At 41.8% G+C, this 22,048-nt stretch overlaps 1 protein-coding gene across 5 annotated transcripts in view; it reads right to left on the reverse strand.

The window, feature by feature from the left end:
* PLCL2 (phospholipase C like 2) overlaps positions 1-10,441 on the reverse strand; it is a 217,173-nt gene extending 206,732 nt beyond the window's left edge. Inside the window, exons 1-2 of one of the 5 annotated variants that reach the window (XM_079115498.1) lie at positions 10,097-10,441; positions 8,792-9,408 (exon numbers count right to left, since the gene is read on the reverse strand). In XM_079115498.1, the coding sequence (XP_078971624.1) occupies positions 8,792-9,121 (330 nt within the window). In that variant the 5' untranslated portion in view covers positions 9,122-9,408; positions 10,097-10,441. Of the gene's footprint in view, positions 1-8,791; positions 9,409-9,679; positions 9,976-10,096 lie in introns of those variants that run through there. The other 4 variants (XM_079115495.1, XM_079115496.1, XM_079115497.1 and 1 more) reach the window with 4 other exon arrangements.
* Between the last annotated feature and the right edge of the window lie 11,607 nt (positions 10,442-22,048).

Here is a 22,048-nt window from a genome sequence, read left to right on the forward strand (position 1 = left end):
GAAAGAGAGAAAGAAAGAAAGAATAAAAACAGCCTACCCCTTCCTGGGCATTTTCAATTCATAAAGCAGACACCTGCTGCCCATCAGTCTCTCGCCAGACAGGGCTCATGTCAATCTACTGCTACATTATTTGGTTAGCTCTTGATCTTTAATACTTATAAACAAAATCTTCAGAGTATATGTGTGCACAAAGTAGCATGTGTATGCATTCAGCTATCTATAGAAAAAAACAAATCCACAAAAATAGCTATCTGTAAGACCACATCTTGTTCTATTAATACATACATACTGCAGTATTACATAACAATTTTTTCCAATTCTGTTATGCTAATATGCAAATAAATGAATTCAACCATAGCTAGGAGCTAAATGTAGTAATCAGGATGGCCTTGTGTATCTCTAACTACAAAAGAATTTTATATGATCTCTCTCCATTTTGCAAATCCCATGAATCTACATTATTAATCACTTTTAAACTCAGCTGCTTAGTTTCTGGGATGTTAACCCTTGCATTTTCCAACTTCAAAAAGATACGTGAATACTGACTCCACAGTAATAAGCTGTAAGTATTATATTATTCTATAATTATTTGACAATTCCAAACCAAAACCAGATGCCATGGGCGTAGGGCTGGGGCTCAGTGGTAGTGCGCTCACCTAGCACGCATGAGGCCCTGGGTTCTAACCTCAGCACCATATAAAAATAAAATACAGGTATTATGTCCACTTATAACCAAAAAATATGTATATTAAAAAATCCTAAAGACTAAAAATATATTTTAAAAAAAGATAGATGCCATCAGAAGAAACCCACCTGAAAAAAGTAAAATGCTACTCACTATTACCTTCTTTACCTTCCACAACACTAAAATGTATATAACTATAAATCAATTTTTTGTTAATGAAGAAACAAAATGGAAAATGAGACCCCCTAAAAAGGGTTTATAATCTATCAAAGGAAAATAGAAAAGAAAAAGCCAAGTCCTGGTTTGTGGAGCAGACAGAAACCTGGGGCCTGGTTGAAAGACCATGGCTATAGCTTCACACGCTCAGGTTCATGTTAGCTTCATCCTAAGATTTAACCACAAGAATCCAAATTCATTTCATTAGAAATTAGTCTTCTATTTTAGGACTGGGAGAAACTTCTAAGATTAAGGAGCCAGAATGGCTTGGGCAAAGAAGAGAAAAGAACAAAAAAAGTAAAAAATACTTTTCAGAAGCTGAAATGGAAGAGAGCAGTAGAGCAATTAAAAACATGGGCTTTCAAGACAGTCAAACTTTGTCCGAATGTTGGCTTTGCCTCTTACAAGCTCTGTGACCTTGCTTGGAAATTCTTAAAACTTGTGGAATGGGTTTCCTGTCTGTAAACAGAATGGTAATGTCTTCTTGCAGGTTCTGGTGAGAGGTACATGAAACAATAAGTACAAAACACTTCTTCACCCCAATACCTACATGACAACAAAGGGTTGAATTTCAAACAGCATATGACAAAATGTGCTAAGGAATTAGAGATCTCATTTCAGTCACTCATGTATCAGCACTCTGGATTTCTTTTCCTTTTTCTTTTTTTATTATTAATTCTACTGCACTACTAATGAATACCCTTTGACAATCCAATATTAACGACAATAAAAGATTAAGTAATTAAGTTCCTTATAAATTAAAAATTGAGCTAAAACTACATATGTCCCTTAAAAAAACTGAATACCAGGAAAGAGATTAAGTGTTGTAAAAAACAATAATGCTTTCAAGCCATACTTTTCAAATTTTAATATATAAAACATAAATTGAAAGAAATTTTCAAAGGTCTACTTTTATTTTAGGAGCACAAAATGGACGGACCACTTGGCATCTTGTAGAATAATTCTGGAACCAACCAACTTCTGAATTCAACTTTAAATGAAGTTATTTTCTTTCCTTTGATTGTTTTCAAAATTACATATATGAAATAAATTTTTCTTTTGAAGTACACAGCCTACTGAGTTTTCTATTTCAATCAAAACCAGTTGGAGTTAAGTCTGAATAACATCTTCATCAAACTCATGAGTTGGCGTTCCTTTTTACTTATTCATTCATTCACACACTTATTCAACAAATGCATATTTAAAAATATGCCTTCCACAAGACATTAAACTAGATATTTTCATAAACTCAAGGTGAATAAGATGCAGTTGTCTACAAGGCAAACAGAAACAGGGCAGCAGAGAGATAAAGGCAGAGTGATTGCTGGAAGACAGAAAAAGAAACACTTTATTTTAATTGAGAGGTGATTAACCGAGGAAGACCTTAAACATGGCTAGGAGGGGAGAAGCATTCCAAGTTGAGAAGAGAAAGCTATGAATATAAAGGCTAAGTTTTGGCACAGAAAGCAGTCCCACAGGGCTCTAGCATGGGTAGTAATAGAGTTTGTAAAAAGAAGATTATAAGTGACTGCATTATTTATCATCCAAACTGGGACAACTCTGAGAATGAAAGGAACCACTATTAATAATTTTGTCATGATAAGAGATGCATTTCTGAATTTTCCTGGGCAAATCACTACCCTCTGGTCATATAGCTGGGGCTATTTACATATGTATACAGTTGTACTGAAGCATCAGATTAAAAAATGCACCTCACATCCTTGAGAGCATCTATGGACTATATCTGGGAAATTTCTCTGAGCAGATTCTGCACATCTCAAGATAAAAACTTCCAAAATGGGAATGACAGTGCTAGTGATCTTCAACTCAGATGAAACTAAGGGAGTTTGCTCATCTCAGGATGCTCTCTAAAGAGAAGCTACAGATCAGGAAAATATACTAAATAATGCTTGTTGGGGGGTGATGACATGCCAGAAACTGCACACACATTGTCTTATTTAATCTTAACAATGCTATGAGAGGGGGTTTTATTCTACCCATTTTAGAGTTGGGGGAACCAGACACACAGTCTTCATTATCTTGCCCAAGGCTACACAGAAAGGATGGAGGGGGTCAGAATCTAATTCAAGCACCAAACTCCAGACCCTCTGTTTTCCCTTCCACTACTCTGCCTCCTGAACAAAGCAGACATGCAAAATGTATCCTGGTTACAGTCCTTGACCCCAGCCCCAGGGACAGCCAAGCCAAGATCATTAGCTAGAATATGCTTTACTTAACTGACCCCACCATGTGAACAAGCACTAGTGGCCAGAGAGGGCCCAGCTGCCTGTCCTGCTCTGACATTCTGGAATGCACAGGTGCCAAACGTCCTGCCAGCAGGCTGAAGCATTCTCACCACTGTCACTGAATTATTCTGACATAAAAGAAAGTAAGTATGACTAAAATTTTTTGGGTGGCCCTGACTTGAGCTTGCATCATGACTGGCACCTTTATGCCAAGCACAACCCTTCTGATTCACCATTAGATTATCAACAGAAAAAAGTTGGCCAGGACTTCCAAACAGTTTCAGATCCTGTGATCCACTGGTAAAAATATTTGAATCCCACTAATAAAGACAGAAATATACCTAAACTAATCTAGAGGTCTGATAAATGAGTAAATAATGGCATACCAAAATTAGTGTTAACAAGGAATAGAGCAACTATTTTTGGACAATATGTAAAAAGTCTGAAGAAAAACTATGAAACTATGAATGTTCATACTTCACTTATATCTGCACTTAGGCTGCAAATACTATGCCCTGTTTTGCTGAATATTGAGGCATGTACAACTTAAGCATTAAAAAAAGAAAAAAATAATAACAGTCTCGTTTAGGCCCCTTGCAGAGCACACAGAACTATAAAAGGAAGTGAACTGATTCTGGCAGAGAACAGTCTAAGAAAATAACTAAAGTAGCCAATATCAGCAATTAATAAAACAAACAATTTCCCGTCAGCTGTCTTTATGGACTTGGTGAAAAACAATGCAAATGAAATGCAACCCTTTGGGGGAAGAAGTTGGAAAAGAGAGAAGGGAAAAGTCAAAAGGGGCAGGTTATTTTGACATATGAAAAGTAATACACTGTGATTACTTTTGAAAACTGAACTCTTGAGTTGTGACAAAAGCTCTTTGAGTGGACTAAAACAAACAACCATGCCCTGATCTTTCAACAGTTATCTTTATGTGGTCTGAAATGCATTAGTTCAAAGTCAAGTGGAGAATTATAGATCAGCCAGTAGATTTTTCTGATCTAAATGATACATTAGGATCTGCCTATCTAACCAGAAAAATTCACTTTGTGATCCAGTTACTTGGTTTTAAATATTTATAATATGTCCACAAGTTCGCTGGGCACACAATTGTCTTTGTTTCTCCCATTCAAAAAAATAATAATTTTAAGTCGAATGTACACATTTTTAAGATTCAGTTCAAAAAATGGTTATGGAGTGCTTGATATCTATGTAGAACCAGTAATTACAGACAAGTTTTGTATGCAGACAGCCTACTTTATTAAACTCACTGGCCAATATAATACACAAACATGAGTCTTTATTATTTTCTTTGAATGTTTCTTTTTCATAACATGATACTGTGATAATGACAATCATGATATTAAGAAAAGCAAGGGCTGCCACCTTGGAGAAGGTCAAACTTTTGGCTACTGTGAAGGTGGAAGACCTGGTCAAGCAGCAACAACAGGTGACAAAACAGCTGCCTGGCTACACTAATCTGTCAACTTCTTCTGCCAGCAGAGAGAGAGATCATTTTCCCTCTCCAACAACCTGTACATTTAAAGGAGAAAACCAAATCCAGTGTCCCAAACCAACAATGCTCCCTCACTTAACATAGAAAATTTAAACAGCAAATGCAATATGGAGGGCACTGGAGTGCAGCCTATTCAAGGGAGGACTGGCAACCAGCTCCAGCACCTTGGGTGTGTGGTTAACCTCTCTGAACTCTGGTTTCTTCCAGCCCCTGTGGTTGGTGCAGGACCAACTCAGAGAATTATGGTAAGCACTTTTCACATGTTTTACATGTAGTGAGTGTTTAATAAGCGGTTGCTACTATTGCTGCTTCTAAATACACAAATAACACGATGGCTGTATTTCCTATGTATTGAAAAGGACAAGTTCAACAGTTGCCATCACCTGGGGATGAGAAGGGAAGACTAAAAAGAGACCTTGGGGGAGGGGACTTAGCTGGTGGAATTGCTTTGTAGCTTGATTGTGGCAGGGATTAAGTGATTTCATGTGCTTATAGAAGCTCACACAACTCGACACCATGAGCTGGGCGTGGTGGCACACACCTGTAATCCCAGGGGCTCAGGAGGCTGAGGGAGGGAGGATCTCAAGTTCAAAGTCAGCCTCAGCAACTTATCAAGGACCTAAGCAACTTAGTGAGGCCATGTTTCAAAATAAAAATTTTTAAAAAGGGGCTGGGGATGTGGCTCAGTGGTAAAACAACCCTGGCTTCAATCCCTGATACCAAGAAAAAAAGAAAATAAAAATTTTTTGACACCATGAATCTTACTGTATGCAATCATACCATGTTTTAAAAAGGATCACCCAAAATATTTAATTAGTTCTGATTAAAATAAACCATCCAAACATTTTGACTTCATTTTTTTCTGAAGTTAAAAAGAAATCTAAGTCCTAAAATGCTACTTCATATTTTTAGATCGAGTTCCTTAAAGGATAGAGCTATTTGTAAAAAAAATGGATGCCATCTGAACAATTAACCAAATTAACTGTCTCAAAATAAAGCATAGATTGTATTGAATAGTGTGATGAAGTGAATTATGGAAAGAGAAAATGAAAGTGATGTTTGCGTTTACTAGATTACTTCAGACGCCAAACATAATGGTTTCTTCCCTAAAAATCCAGTAACAGGCCTTTGTAAGTCATCTTAAAAGTATACTGCTACTTTCAATAAGCTAAAGAAACGTTTTTTAAAAAGTCCGATGATGACTTATCATCTCAAGCTACTTGTGAAAGGTTCTACAAGGCTGCTCACTCTAAATTTTCATCAACACTATTACCATAACTGAGGAGCTCTTTTAATATAGCTCTGTGCATCTATCTTGGCATAAAATGTAGTTTTACAACCATTTCTTACTCAACGCCATATTTACAAAACAGATGGAGAACCAAAGAAATTATTTTAAATGAGAAATATAATTCTGGTCAGCCTACAGAATATTTCTGCATATGTCCTATGCATTAGCAATAGTCCCCTTCCTTTGCCTACTGTTTATCACATGTAGGCTCTGATTTGGGGATCCACAGCTAATGAAGATGGAAGCTGGGGAAGAAACATGAGCCAGATGTTTAAACACATACAACACCATAAATACCATCCTCTGTTCCTTAGCTAGCATTTGCTCCCTGCTATTCCCCTGTCCCCAATTACCACCTTGCTTACTAATCTACTCCCACCTCTACTCATAAACCACCTGACTGCATTCGCTCCTTAAAATCCTTTAGAAAGAACACAAGGAAACCAAGGGAAGATGTCATTGCTTTTTTTCACATGGATTTCTATTCAAGTTTTTTGTTATTTCTTAACAAAAGTGAAATATAATTTCTGCCATTCAATTGACAAAAGCATTTGAGCAGTATTCACTTTGTGAAATATGTTAAGGACCTTTATTTTTCCATTAAGGTGTTGTCTTGATGATGTATGCTGTCTTTAGAAAAAAAACCACACGACATTCCTAAAATCTTGATACATTAAGGCACTAATTTAAGGAGAAATGTACCAAGTACATTTGAACACAGTATTCTCTTTCTTATAACCTAGACTCAGTCAACTTTCAACACCACTTTCATAATTTTCAAGTGGCTAAGAAAATGCAAGTTGAAAATAAAGACAAGAAAAGGAGTCTATCAAGTCATCTTAGGAAGCACAAGATAAAGAACCACATACAAGAGTGGTAAATTCCAAACCACCTGTTTTAGAAATTAATGAAATGGGGGGAGGGGGGAGACATGTATTTCCTTATCATTTTTCCATTCAAGCAATCAGATTTATTAAGCATCTATTATGTTCCTGGCACTGTGCATCCAGAGGTATGATGGTGAACCAGAAGCCAACTGCTTCATTAGAAAGAAGAAAAATGAAAAACATCTTTGCAAGTTTTGGAACTCAATATAACTATCATTTCCAAAGTCAGTGATTTCTGAACAATTAATCATTTTCACCCATGTGTTTCTACAGGCCTTAATGAAGAAATTATATCTACTGACAAGTTCTCAATTCCATATATCACAAATAATGACAAATCATCCTTCTTCCATATCTCCCATGAGTGTAAAATTAAAACAGATGCTACTGTCATTCATTAAGTCATATTCTGAATCCCACTATAGACACTAATAAACTGATTTTTTAAGTGCAAAAGCAGGCCCTCAAAACAAGAGAGGGAGAGGCTGATAAAATTTTCACCTCAAATTTCCTTAACACCACAATGCAAAATCATGTAACTGTCAATAGGTTTGAAAGCAACTTTCATGGAAACAAACTACATAGTAAAAGACAACACATGTCACTAAAAACTACATATGCAGCAAAAAGACACCGTTTGTTGTTTTTGTTTTTAGTTTAAAGGTGAGCGGCAGGTAGTTAGCACACTTGATCTTTAAGCCCTTCAACTGTGCCCCTGCCAAGACATAAACTGTACAAACATGACAAAGCGAAATGCAGTTTCACAACTGCCTCTTACATAGAGTAGCAAGCAAGGTGGTATGTTTCACCAGATGACTGCAGAAGTTGATAACATCAGTGGACATTTTTAGAGTACTTGAAGATTTCTGTAGGTCCCATTAAATTTCAAATACCACTAGTGCCAACTCTCTTCACTGTGGCACATTCTAAACTCTCTCACTCGGGTTATCAGCCACAGGAAGGGAGGGTGCAGCCCTGTCAATGTGCCTTGCTGCTCGCTGTACCCCTTGATTTTGAGAAAGCAACATTGTCATATTAGCTCCAAACTTGAGCAAGCCTACTGGGCTAGTCTTCTCTAAGGCTCTGCTCCTCTTAGGTCCATCAACTATTAATTTTTTCCACTTCACTCTATGTCATGAGAACCACTTTTACATTGCAGAAGGAAAAGTAATATTAGAATGGTACCACCAACAAACACCTAACATTACTTCTTGAGTTTAAAACGTACAAAACAATTGTTGGCCTTCTTCTGCTAAATAAAAGTGTGCAAAAGATATCAAAACCAAGCAAACTGTTCAAAAGAACTTCCACAGATCTGGAGGCCTGCCTACTGCAGCGAGGAAAAGATTAAATCGTGCGGAACTGTAATCTCTCCGAGCTTTTGAGCCTAAGAAAGCGGAAATCTGCATTTATGTTCAGAAACCTACTCCATTTCTCCCTGTGATTATGTGAGGGGAGATTTTGCACTCTCCAAGTATAACCGTTTGCAAGAGGCAACTAACTGTAATATAGATCAGAAGAAGCCTATTTAAAAAATCTTTGTACATTGCCTAGGATTCTTAAGAAAATGTTTTCACACAATACCTAACTGTCTTTAAAATACAATAGCAACCTTACAGGGAGTCTGTCACCAGCATTAGGCTTCTACTGAAAAGCATGCCCTGCCCAGGCAGGTACAAGGCCCTAATTCCAAGCCAATCCTGGGATAGGTGACAGCCCCAAGTTGCGCTGGGGATGTATGAGCACAGCTCCCCCGCACACTCGGGATCACCTCTCCATTCTTTCCAAATGCCATCTGCATCCAATCCCTGTTCAACCACTCCAAACACCCGTGCATCAGTGATTCCTGTTAGCAGTGGGCTCCCTTTCAATCCCCTTCCACCACAGGGGAGAAACAGACCCCAAGGACGGCTGCGGGTGGGCAATGAGCGCCCTCCTCCCACCTACCTTGATGATGCTGCTCCGGCGGGGCAGGCCGCCCTGCTTGCTCTCCCGGGTAAGGGAACAGGCGGCTGGGCCGGGGGTCGGGGCGAGAGCGACGCCGCGGGGTCCCCTGGCAGGGCTGGCCCGGGCTTCCTCTCCGGACACGCCGAGGCTGCAGTCTCCGTTGGAAACCCCGCCGCTGTCATAGCGCGCCCGCCCGTGGCCGAGGAGACCTCCCCCGCCGCCACCGCCGTCCCCTGCTCCGGCTTTCAGGGCGCCCTTGGCGCCGAGGGCCGGGCCCGGGGAGGTGGGCAGGGCCCCGCCGGCGGCGCCCCCCCGGCCGCACTCCGCCATGGGCGCCCCGCGACCCGCCTGCACAAAGCCGCGTCCCCGCGTCCTCGCGTCCCCGCCGCCGCCTCGGGCCGCCGCGCGCGGCCCCTCCTCCTCGCCTCCTCCCGCCGCCGCCGCCGCCGCCGCCTCGGCCGCTTCTTCCGCTTTTCTTTTCTTTTTTCTTTTTTTCCTCTCTTTCTTTCTTTCTTTTTTTCTGTCTTATCTCTTCTCTTTTAATTTAAATGTGATGTCTGTCTCGAGCTCGCCTTGCGCACGGTTCAAGTCGGGGCGGCAGAATTATCGGGAGGTTCCTGCAGGGGAGAGGAGAGAGAGGCACAAGTCAGCTCGGGCGGCGGCGGAGCCCCGGCTCCCGGCACCTGGGGAAGGAAAACACGCCCCGACACACGCGCCGCTGCGGGCGCCAAAAATAACCCGCGCGGGCCGGGCGCCCACCCTGGGGCAGCGCGGCGCCCACCTCAGCGGCTCGGGGCGCTCAACCCGAGGTGACCGGGTGTCCGCGTCAACGGTTCAGGGCGCTCTGCCCTGGGGCTCGGGGCACCCACCAGGGGATGGAGCACCCACCATGCGGGACAAGGGCGCCCACCTCGGGGACCCAGGGACCCAGGCACCCGCCTCCCGCGCGGGACTCGGCGGGCTCCCCGACGCTCTCTGGCGGTGCGGAGGCGCCTCCTGAGGGTCTCGCGGCCGCGGGTGGGCGGAGGCGAAGCCAGGGGCCCTCCAACCCGGACTCCCCAGAGGCTGCCGCGTGCCGAGCCCCGTCACGTCCCCCTCAGGGTCCCGGCTGAGGCCCGCTGCGCCCGGAGGAAGCGCACAGCGGGCCAGGTCGGCCGGGCCGCAACAGTAGCAGTGCGACCCGGTGGGCAGCTCCCGGCAGGGGTAGCCCTGGCCCACCCACCCCTCCTCAAGGCTGTCTCCTCCCCAGCTTGGCACTGCCCCCTACAGGCCGCGAGTTCTCCTCCCGGCCGCCCCCTGACCCACCGCGAGCCGCCCGGGCTCCGGCTCGAGGTCGCCGCCGTCGCGGCTGCTGTCGCCGAGGCCGAGTCATTGGGCCGTGGGGACCTCGCTGCCGAGCAGTCGGCGGCCGCGAGTCGTGGATACCCCACCACCACCACCAGCCACTGCAACTGCCAGTCACCCGCCCGAAGTCCGGAGGGGCAACGACCGCTCAGGCTGGGAGCAAATGTCCCGGGGCTCCGGGACTCGGCCGCTGTGCCTCGCTTCTGTTTCCAGCCGCGCACACGAACTCGTGTCCTTCTCAGCCAACTCGGGAAAAAGCCAGCCGGACTCTCCCCCACGGGCTCCCCCAGCTGATCAGACCCTTTTCGCATACTGAAACTGATTCCTTTTCGGTTCCCTCGGGCTCCGGAACTGTGAATTGATTCAACTGGTTGCAAGGATGCTGGGGTGAAGAGTTGGGTGACTGGCAGGATTTGAGGGGCAGAAGACATCAGAAGAGCCTATTCCCTGCCCTCCGAGTCACCCCACAGAGATTTATCACTGCCATCCTTTCCTTTCAGTGTCCTTCCTGAGCCCCAGGGATCCCACCCTAAATCAGGCTCCTCGTTTGGGACAGGATCCTACTAGCATTGCTACAATGGTCTCTTTTCTCTCTGGTCCCCCTACCCACGCCTGAAGTAGAGTGGCCTAAAAAAAACTATGTAGCTCTCAGGTGCAAACAACCTCCCCTGGACCTTCATCCCTGGAGCCAGACAATCCAAACTCCACAACTTGGTACCTGAGGCCCCACCCAGCCTGACCCCACCCACCTTTCCAGGCTCTCTGGGCTCCAGCCTCCTGCCCTTCTCTAGCACCCCAGCTCTTCCCACTAGAGTGTCCTTTTCCCGGAATGCACTCCCTGCAGAGAGAGAGAGGGAAAAAGAGTTGGGGGCGGGTGGGGGGGCGGGGGGCGGGCGGTGAACTTAAAGACCTTGCCTTCATTAGCATGGGGTTGTAGCAAACTGCCAAAAAAACCTCTGAGGAAACGGGCTTTACATTACATATACATATCTCCCTCGTCCCAGAAGCAATGTCAAATACTTTCCTGTTATTCTTGGGACTGTTTTAATTCTTCTGATCCTCTGGATTCGTGTTTTTGTAACTCATCAGACAAGCTTTTATACATCTCTTGCCAACCTGGGCCTACACACTAACAGAAATATTTTCACATCCATAGACAACAATGTTTGAATATTATTTTATTCCACCCCATCCCTTTTCAGTTTTCTAGTTTTGCTTCAAAATAATTTTTCTGTCTTGTGATAGTTTTGCAGAAAAATACATTCAAATAATTCAAATCGGTTCTTAATTTGCCTTATGAAATTTGTGCTCATAATAGCCTTTGAGTATTTTGTGAGGGAGGGAAGGAAAAATGCTACGGCCTTTATTTTTGAAGTTTTCTGATTCTGATATTTTGAATAATCACCCAAAGAGACCCTTGCCCTTTCTGTGGTAGTATGTAATCTTCTCAGAGTTTACCAATCACTAGTAAAATGCTTTGACAGCCATAGGTCCTGCAATTCTTATCATGAGCATCCTGGGCTGAGTAGGAACGTATTGAGGAATAAACACCCAGGGTGTTTTTTTAATGGAACCACGGTCTAATTCCCCAGTGCCCTCCAAAATAAGCACCTATCCATCTCACTCTAGAACTCCCAACAGGTCAAACCAGAGAGACTTCGTTGAAATGGATTTGGCATTTAAATTAAAATGTTTCCCAAAGCATCTTGGCAGACCTGTAACTAATAATGCCAGAAGCCCAAGGCCTGTGCCAGGTTTCTTTTTATCCCCCAAAGTGCTTGTCTCCCACAAGCCTCTGGTCACACGCCTGCGGATGTTTGAGCTGTACTTCTTCATCACACAAACAGCCAAACCATAGGTACCATTTCTTAGGTATGATGATAGGAAGCAGCATGTTCCTCTGACATGTGCAATTCTTGGCTCCCAACAGGCTTTTTAATAAGCTAAACTTGGATTTTTTTTTTTTTTCACTGCGAACAGCATAGTAAGCAATTGTTTCTCATCCTTCCTCTTTGTTTCTCTGCCATTACTAAGTGATTGCTTTTCATTTCTTCTATTTGGTGAGCAATGTTATTAAAATAATGGTAAATATTTTGCCAAAATTCTTGTTGAAGTGTTCTTATGGCATTATAAAATTCATAGAAGTTAGAGTTGGACAAAGAGCCAAAATATCATAGTCATTCCTCAGCAAATACTGTTTAATGATTCCTTCAGACTAATTTTCAGAGCAGGGCAATAAAAGATAGTCAAAACATTAATAAAATGTTTGATCTGGATAACTCCATGGTACTTACGCCAATTTATTGTATCCATTTACTAATGTTTGGGTTCTGACGGTTGTTCATAAGGTTTAAAGTTAGTAGATACCTTTACAATCTCATTATATCATGCCAGCAATACACAGCTTTATCTCTTTTAGGCTTTCTTCATATTTAAATTCATCTCAACTTCTAATCGTTGTTACCCTTCATCAAACGATCTTCCATTTGTTTGCATCATTAATTTGATGCCTAGAACTTGCACTACTCAGGCTCCCTGGTCCATAATAACCTTGTTTCACTGTCTCAAAATAACACTGACGCTGTTTACTGACTTCTTGCTGTCATTTATACCCTTGCAGGTTATGAATTCGTATCTAGTTTCCAGTTCACAGGCTCTAATATTACAACTTTCCAAATTTTTCTGAGTCACTGAGCACTTGGCCTTCAGATTATTTTCTCCCTCCATGTATTATGACAATTTTCATTTCCCAAACCTCAATATCATCTGATTTCCTGTATTTTGCTAAAGGTCCAGTTCAACCTCTGAGCCTTCATATTTGACTGCACCCCATATGCTTAATGTGAGAGCTAACTAGAGCAGAAAGTAGAAAATAAAAATGCTTTAAGGAAACAGCAGATTATATCAATGTGCTGGCCCACACTGGCTACCAATTTTCTTCCTGACTCAATCCAGGATATTGATTTTAATCCATCATGTTCTGCAACTTAGATTGTTTGCTTTATCATGATCCTTAACAATAAGAAATTATGTAGTGATCACCCTTCTTCCTGGGCACTAATGTGGGAAGTTAGATCTGCCAAAAGCTTTCATTTCCATTTTCTTACTCCCCTTTAGCTGTAAAGATCCTTCACCTATTTTCCTTGGATCCATCTTCTACAAGTATATATGACTGCCAAGAAGCTAGGCACTCAGAGAATTACATTGATGCTTTCCAGCTAGTGAGGATCCACTTCATGAATTCATTAAATTTTCTCAGTGGCTATTGAATTAGATAGCACTTTGAGGGAATCTATTAATTACTGGGGATTCAATAAAATTATTCTGTCAGCAAAAGTAACAATGTGAGACTAATGTGATTTGCTCTCAAATAACTGTTACTTATCACACTACTTTTGTAAATTCTCTCTCATGTAGTTATAGCATTGTTTTATTACCAGAGTCCTTGGTCATTGGTCTCAAATGCCTGAGAGCAAGGTGAAGAGCAAAGCTGGAGGGACTTGTTTCATAATAACATTAAAATTTATATTTTTCAACAGTGATATACCTTGCATATCAAATACAGAGGAATACTCTTTCTGATTCATCTTTGGTTTTCTAATTTTCATGAATCTTGGAACAAGAAATATTTCACTTTCCTCTTAACTTTAAGATGTGGGAACATACCAATAAGTACAACTGACACTCAGCATGGGGCAGCAATACATAGTAGTAGGGACTCAGGTAAGCTGGTGAGGAATCTTACACTGCCATGAGGGAATCCTGGCCCAGTCCTGCCAAGATCATTATATTTTTCCAAAGAAGCCAGAAATTTAGAATACAAACCTTACAATTTTGTTACCTCATTCTCTTAAGAGAAGGACATCCACAAAATAAGATCTTCATATATCATCTTTATAAGGTTCACAGAAAGGCCTATTTTTCCCTGTCCTACCTCAAACTGAATGATAAGCAAAGTTAAGAAAATGCCTTCTAAATCTTGCATTTCTTTGTCTCTTGTTATCAATCTGGTTTATAAGGACAGAGTTATTCCATTCACTTTAGAAGTCAAATAAATACCTAATGTCATGTCACATATCCAGTGTGTAATGTATCATTGCTCCCAACCTACCCATCCCATAATCCTAACCCCACAACTATTTCATTTCTCTGAAACTTGAAACTCAGAGATCCATTGTCCAACCAGAAACTGCCATTTCATCAGTCCTACTCCTTTTCTTCCCCCAAATCAACTAATCATGATCTGTACCTCCTCCACCCTATCCCATTCTCTCAGTCCATCAGCTTTGCTGTACATTTTTTCCCTAACCAACTTGGGCCTCATAACCAAGATTTTTAATCACATCCTTATACCTGTATCCTAGTCTTTTCTGATCTTTGTCCTCCAGTGCCCACCTTGCCAATCTAAAGCTTTGCATACATCCAACCATGACTTTCTCCATACATGCTCCCAGTTTCCCACTTTGCTACAGAAAAAAAAAAAAAAAAAAAAATCATATTGTCAGGCTATAGTACAACTATACAACTTGTGTTTCAGTGGGGTCTTTGGTGCTGTTAAGGAATATTTTACCCTTTGCTGGTCGGCATCAATCTTCATGCTCCACGTGATGATTCTCCTGACTGACTCACTGGTCCTCCATCTCAACAATTGTCCTAGGATTCTACTTCACACAGACAATAAGCTGCCTGAAAAATTAAACTGCTTTAGGGCTGGGTTTGTAGCTCAGCAGTAGAGCACTTGCCTAGCATGTGTGACACACTGGCTTGATTCTGAGCACCACATAAAAATAAATAAAATAAAGGTTCATCGACGACTAAAAAAAATTTTTAAATAAAAACAAAAAATAAACTGCTTTAACTTTTCCCCATTCCGCTGCACTCGCCACCTCTGTTAAGACTAACCTCAAATCAGAAACCACCTGTGTATGCCTTGGATGCTCACTGGATTCTTCTTTTCTAATGTGATCCTTTGGGACCATAGTATTCTTACCATCTTGTGGGTGGAAGGTGAAGTGGGGTCTTCCCTGAGGGAGTGGTTAGTCCCAGTGTCAATCACATAAGAATAGGAAGGAATCAGGGTTTTAGAAGGCAGCCTTAGACCACTTCTCAGGATCTGGTGCCTCAAGGCAGAGAGAAGAATAGATAGTCCAAGACAATGAGCTCAGTATGGGGGCTTGCCTAATACCTAGGCCCCAGGTTCAATTCCTAGAACTGAAAAACAAAACAAAACAATGTGCTTCAAGCAGTGAGGAGAAGAAACAGTGTTTCAAAACAATGAGGAGAAGAATTGGGCCTGCAGGAGCCAGGACAGAAGGAAGTAGCCTTCATCAGAAACCCCCTAAGGCTGAGCCTGTGGACTCTGACATTAGAGACTTGGTGTGGCTAGTTTAAAGTTGCTCTGTATGATGCAATTCCCCCCCAAGCTGTTACTAAAGAAGAGTTAAGCTTTACTGTTCCCCTCCTCTATTCCATGATGGATGAAGAAAGAGATAGTCTGTGAAAGAAAGGTGAACTCCCTGCTGCACCTCCATACCCAGTGTGCAGGCTGCGGCAGCCACTGTGAGATTCCAGGGAATAGTAAGTACCTCAGTGGAACAGGCAGGGCAAACCCCCCACCAGGGCTTTACTCTCCTATAAATCTCACAGAACAGGGCGGTTCTTCCCCGTCTCCTGCTTGCTTTCTCACACCACTTGGTCCATTTCTCTCTCCATCAGCTGCTTTCTTTCCACATATAAATATGTTGGAGACATCCCTTAAAACCTTTTCCTAACAATCTTTTCTTCTCATGTTATACCTTCTTATTCTTCTTGCCCTCACACCAAACTTTCCTCTCTAAAAAATATTCTCTTCTCTCTGATTCTCTACACTCTTTCCATTCCCAGCCTATTGAAGCTGGCTTCTGTCCTTCTCCTGATACTGCCATCCCAAAGATCTTGAGGGACATCCTAATTAACTCACTCAGTGGCTACTTTTTTAGTCTTTTATCTTTCTTGACCTTCATGGAACATTTGATTTTACTAACTTTCCTTCTATGGTTGAACTTAATCCTGCCCTACTGAGAGCCTTGGCCTGACTGTGCCACAGGATTCTCAAGTTCAATATGCGTTGGCTTCATAGAATCTGAACTCTGTACATGTGTTTTCCTGATCTCCACATTTCTTTTAGTAGCATCCTCTGAGAAGCCTCTGAGAAGAACTTGGCATCAGACTCAAATCAACCTACAAACGTCTCCAACCCATTTCCACCAGAATGCCCCATTTACTGTCTTGTCACACTTTGCTTGGACTTCTGCAACTGCCTCCTAACCCCGCCTGTCTCTGTTCCCTCCTAGCTTTCATTTTTTTCTCAAACCATCATTGGAATTTTCCTGGAGGATCACTGCCCAACCTAAAAATCTCTAAGAGTCCCACTTTTTGACAGACTTTGTTGTCTTAAGGAGACACATGCGGCCCGTCATAACCTGACCCCCAGCATCCTTTCTATCATCATCTCCTGCCTAGATATGCTCCCTACATGCTGGTTACACTGACCTGCTTCTCTCAGGAGGCTGGGCACTCTTGCCCACCTTTACCCTTTTCCCTTCTGTGTATGGTGTTTACCGGATGTCAAATTCCTTTTCCCTCTCTCCTTCTAATGGAGAGGAATACTTCAAGAAAGCACAGAAGTTTCCTCCTTTGATAATATGTTCATAGTGCCAAAAAACATAATTAATTACTCCTGTAGGCTTTCAAAGCACTTAGTACATACCTCTACAATGGCCCCCATTAAAATATATTGCAATTATTTATTTACAAGTCTTTTCCCCACATGAACTTGAGCTCAATATCGTACAACTTAAAGTCTTCTCTCCGTACTAAGTGAGCTTATCAGGCTTTGATACTACATAGGATTTATCTTCAAACTCTCTGCACCAGGCAGGACCTGAATGTCATAGGCCCTCAATAAATTTGTAGATTTTAATTAATAGAGCTGTTTAAATAGAGTTTTGTTCCTCACATATTTATAATATCCTTTCTTATTTCATAAGGTCTTTTTTCCTTGGACATGCTGAGTATATTTTATTCTATGCCTTTTGGCTTTTTCTTCCTATTTTTCCTTATTATCTGATACAAATAAATTCATTCATGTAGGTACCATCTATGAAATATATGTATATATATTACACTTGCAAAAAAGACAGAATTTGGTGCTGTGGGGGAAGGTGACCGGGTGTTTAGGGTAATAGGGAGGTTATGTGTGCATTACAGTTCCAATTTTAAAGTGACTAAAAAATAGTAAATTAAGGGAGGAGTCCTAGCCTTGCTATGGGTCAGTAAAAATTATGACCTAGCTCTGAGAGGGAGGATGTAGCAAAACCGTACCAGACCAAAAAACATCACCTCTCGAGCTTGGCACATTGCCCAACTCCTTTCTTAATTAGTTAGAAATTCCCACCATTAACAATACACAACACAAGAGAGGGCAAAATCTCCAGAAGGCTGTTGTTAAAATGTACAAATTACCTGGCAAAAGGAAGCTTCCCTAGACAGCTCCCACTTATGCACATAAGCAAAAAATTAGCCAAATGTCACCTTGTCCTTTTTGGCAGAGACATATGGAGTCCTCAAGAGAGAGGAAAGAAGAAAAGACAGGTTAATCTTGTTACCCAGAAGGTGGTAGGAAAAGGCTCAAGACACTGCCCTCTACCCACTAAAGTGGGGGTGGGGAACATATTGGTTTGGGATAAATGAGGAGAAATTAGGAGTCACATGTGTGGTGTTTATAATCTGGTCTGACATTTGCCTGGGCACAAAGAATCATCTCAGAGGGGACCTGGGAAGGCAGCAGATGTCACTAGTGAATCTAGACCTTGGAGGGAGTGATGGAGATGGCTTGCCAAACAGGGATCAGAAGGTCATTCTGGGGATGCTGGACAACACAGCTAAGACATACCGGAGTACCTCACCTCATTCCAGTTCCTGTGCAAATGTTTCTTACTTATTGAACTTTGTTACAATACCATATGGAGAGAGCCTTAGGATAATCTTTTATGATGGTCTGATTAGCCAAGCTGTGGTACGTGCCTGCAATCCCAGCTGCTTGGAAGACTGAGAGAGGATAGCCATTTTGAGGCCAAAATAAAAATAATAAAAATAAAAAGGCACATGCACAAAGCCCTGGGTTCTAATCCCAAGCACCACTGAAAAAATAAAATAAAATAAAAAAATAAAATAAAAAGGGCTGGGTATATAGCTCAATGGTGGAGGACCCCTGGGTTCAATCCCTAGTGCCAAATAAAGTGTGATCATATAAATTGAGGATTTTAAGCTATACTGGAGTGAGCACAAGAATAAGAGGAAATGGATGAGCTTTAGTCACAGGGAGGAAATCTCTTCCTTGCTCTGTCATCAGGCACTGATATGCTTTACCAACTGAGCTTGGAATTCCCTTTACACAAGAACCTTTAGAATAGGGTAGACAATTATCTACCAGAATGGTCTGGGCAGTTCCAGCTTGAAGGCCAAAGGTCAAAATGAATAACTCCCTTTGACCTGCTAGTTCTGGGTGTTGAATCAGAATCAGATTTTTTAAAACTTTTTTTCTTTTTAAGTCAAATCAGACTTTTTTTTTTTCCAGTTTTCCCAGTTTATTGTTTGTTTACTTTCAGTGCTGAAGATTAAACCCATAAACTTGGGATTACACTGTGTTCTACCACTGAGCTACATCTCCAGACCCCTGCCTAATCTATATTTTGGTGGAAGTACTATTTGGTGGGATGTAATGAAATGTTTTAGCCCTCTTCCAAACACAAGCATTTCTCAGCCAGGTGATCAATTAGTTGTCTATCATTTGCTGTCTTGAAATCAAATATATTGGTCATGCTATATTTCTATAGTCTGAATTTAAGTGTTTCACCTAATTGGTTCATTTCTCCTACCTTTTAAATTAGATCCCTTTTTATCACTGAGACAAAGGTTGCAGGGCATCCTCTGCTCTGTGAGGATTCTCCACTTGGCAAATTTTAAAAATGATCCCAACCATCCCTACTATGTCTCTCTTTTCCTTTTGAACACTCAACTTAATTCTTGGGACTTTCATAAGCCCTTTTCTCTGCAGTGGTATATAAACATTTCAACCCAAGAGCCTACTGTTCTCACTCTTACTTGTAGGGGATTTGAACCTTCTGTCTAATTGGGGTAATAGGAAGCAGCATGGCTGTGCAACTCAGCTGCCAGACCTGAGATGCTCTGGCTGGGAGTGCGGATCAGAACACATAGCATTTGGTCACTGTTGGACATAAAACAAATCCTTTAGACCTAGTAGATTTCATTTTCCTCCTTGGTCACACAGAGATAAAAAAAAATGGTGACTGGCCTCCTGATCTGGCTCCCAGGTGGGAGCCAGAGTAACATTTGCAAGCCTTAAGGAACAATATGAATACTGATAGAAAAGGTAGCAACTTACACTCATCAATTATTTCCCCCAAAGATCCACAAATATCTCTGACACACATAGGAAGTTTCAGCCTCATCTGTATATAAATGTACTTCCCTTCTCACTGGTCCTCTTAAAGGTATGTTTGGAGTTCAATACATATTTCATGATAAAAATTTCCATGTATCCAAATTCCAAAGTCCCAGTCAGTGGCTCCCTTATTTCCATTTTGAATATAATAAAATGTGTGCTCAGTCATGGAATACGGATTTTTTTTTTTTTTTTGAACACACAGGCTACATTCCCTTTACAGTGCAATTAACAACTGATTCTTGTATATTATATTGGCTTAGGGATTGTTTGTACACCCACTCACTCATCAGCACAGTGTGTTATAAAAACTTTTTTATCTTTCTAAATACAAGCTGATAATCCTAAAGAGAAAGAGATATAAAATATTGAGAATATAAGAACCTAAACTTTGATCTCATCAACCAAGGGGGGCTAGCAGAGTAACCAGAGACTGCCCTAGGGAAAAACCCATTCACCAACTCAGAAAAGTACGCCAGTAATGGCGCTCAGATGCAGGGAGTAAGATTATTCCTAAGTATTAAAATGAAAGAAAGCATTAGTAGAGTTAAAACTTTTCTTGTGTGGCTAGCTCCAACTCATTTCTGTCGTGAACAGAATAGAAGGAAGAAACAAAATACTTACTAGTTTGTTTTCCTGGGAAAGTCCATATAAACCCAGGCCTCAGAATGGGACATGCAGGTGTTGTTAGGGTAAGGAAGGCACCTGAGAGTGGCCCCACGTCCCTATCCAGGCCTGAACACTGGCCCTCAGTGGAAGCACCAGGAACTAGGGTGGCCCTGCTTTGAGATTTAGGCTTTAGGCCTAAATCAAGATCCTATTTTCATCAAGATCCTATTTTCAGAATCTGGAGGTGGGATTCCTCTGAGCGTCATTTTAGCCTTCAGCAGCAGCTATACTGGAAAAGAGGAGTTCAAATTAAGGTCAAAAGAATGAGGCAAAGGGAATTAGGGTCCATAGGTGATAACCAAGTACACTCATCTCCTTCAATGAGTGACGGGGAATACCATGATAAGAATAGGAGGAAGGGCAGATTGCTCACATTTGTGCCCATTTTACAGATGAGGCACTAAGGCACAACCACAATTATGTAACTCACTTTGGGCCAAGTGTGGCTTTAAAGTCCATCTGCCAAACTACCATGTAGTGTTGAGAGGGGGGAAAAGCAAGGACACCTCCTTGAGAATACAGTCCAATGGAATGCATACACATGGAGACACATGTATATCTCTATTATTTCCAGCAGACTGGGACCAAGGTCAGTCATCTAGTCCAATGTTTCTTTCCACAGACACAAAGGCTTGGAGAATGCTACCCTACTACTCTCTTCCCATTTCCCTTCTTGAGACTACCGTATAAAGAGATAACACTTCAGAGGGTTCAAACAACACCACCATCTTGGTGTAGCCACACTATCTTGAGGTTAACCATGTAGCTCAGTGGGAAATGAGGGAGCACTTATTATGCACCTGGTACTCTTTTATACATCACCTCATTTAAGCCCAACAAAAACTCTCATCCAGAGCTACTGCTATCTTTTCTACTTTTCATAAAAGTGAAGTGACTTGCCTGAGGTCAAACAACAATTGAAAGACAAAGTCAAGTTATCAATGGTGTTCCTGTAGGTTTTAACCCCATTTCCCTGAGGCATCTCTATTCTCGGGGTTAGCTACCCCCTTCACTCCTCAAAGACTGTGTTTGAAGGAAAGCGAGTTTTACACCTGTAAGATGATGGGGGCCTGTGCAGAGAGGAGTATGGGAGAAAGGGAGACTAGGAACAAAGCTTACTTTTATTCTTGCTGCTGCTCCAAAGAAAGCCCTGGTGGGACTTGAGCTGAGTCCCATCTGTTGGACACCTGACCTCAAGCTGCTCTGGAAGTCATAAAGGAACACTTGACATGAAGTGAAGGAGACACAAGGAGAGGACTATTTGCAGCAATTTTGCTCCAGGGGTGTGGGTGTGGGAGGAGAGCTAACCAGAGGACTTTCTTGAATCTGCCTGGCTGGAAGAGAATCTCATTTAGATGATGGGATGACTTATCTGGAAATTCAACAAATCACCCCCAATTGGCTTTTGGTTTAAAAAAAAAAAAAAAAAAAATGAGTCTAGTGAAGTCTCAGCACAAGTAGAACCAGTATAGAATCTGTAGGGACTCTTTGCAAAGTGAAAATGTAGGGTTTCTTGTTCCCAAATTATTAGGTCTCTTGTTAAGATAATAACAGCATGACACTAACCAAGTTCTGCAGGCAGGAGCCTGTGCCACTGTATGGGTCGTAATGCCCTTGAAGCCAACAAGGCATACACAGGAGAAGCTGGCCAAGAAACTCATAGAAATAATTATAATTGTAGATCTCAGGTATATGACAGAGTCAGTAGACAAATAAGAGAGAAATTATGTAATTGAAAA

The sequence above is a fragment of the Sciurus vulgaris genome (genome assembly GCF_902686455.1).
Source record: "Sciurus vulgaris genome assembly, chromosome: 16".
In the NCBI taxonomy this organism is placed as follows: domain Eukaryota; kingdom Metazoa; phylum Chordata; class Mammalia; order Rodentia; family Sciuridae; genus Sciurus; species Sciurus vulgaris.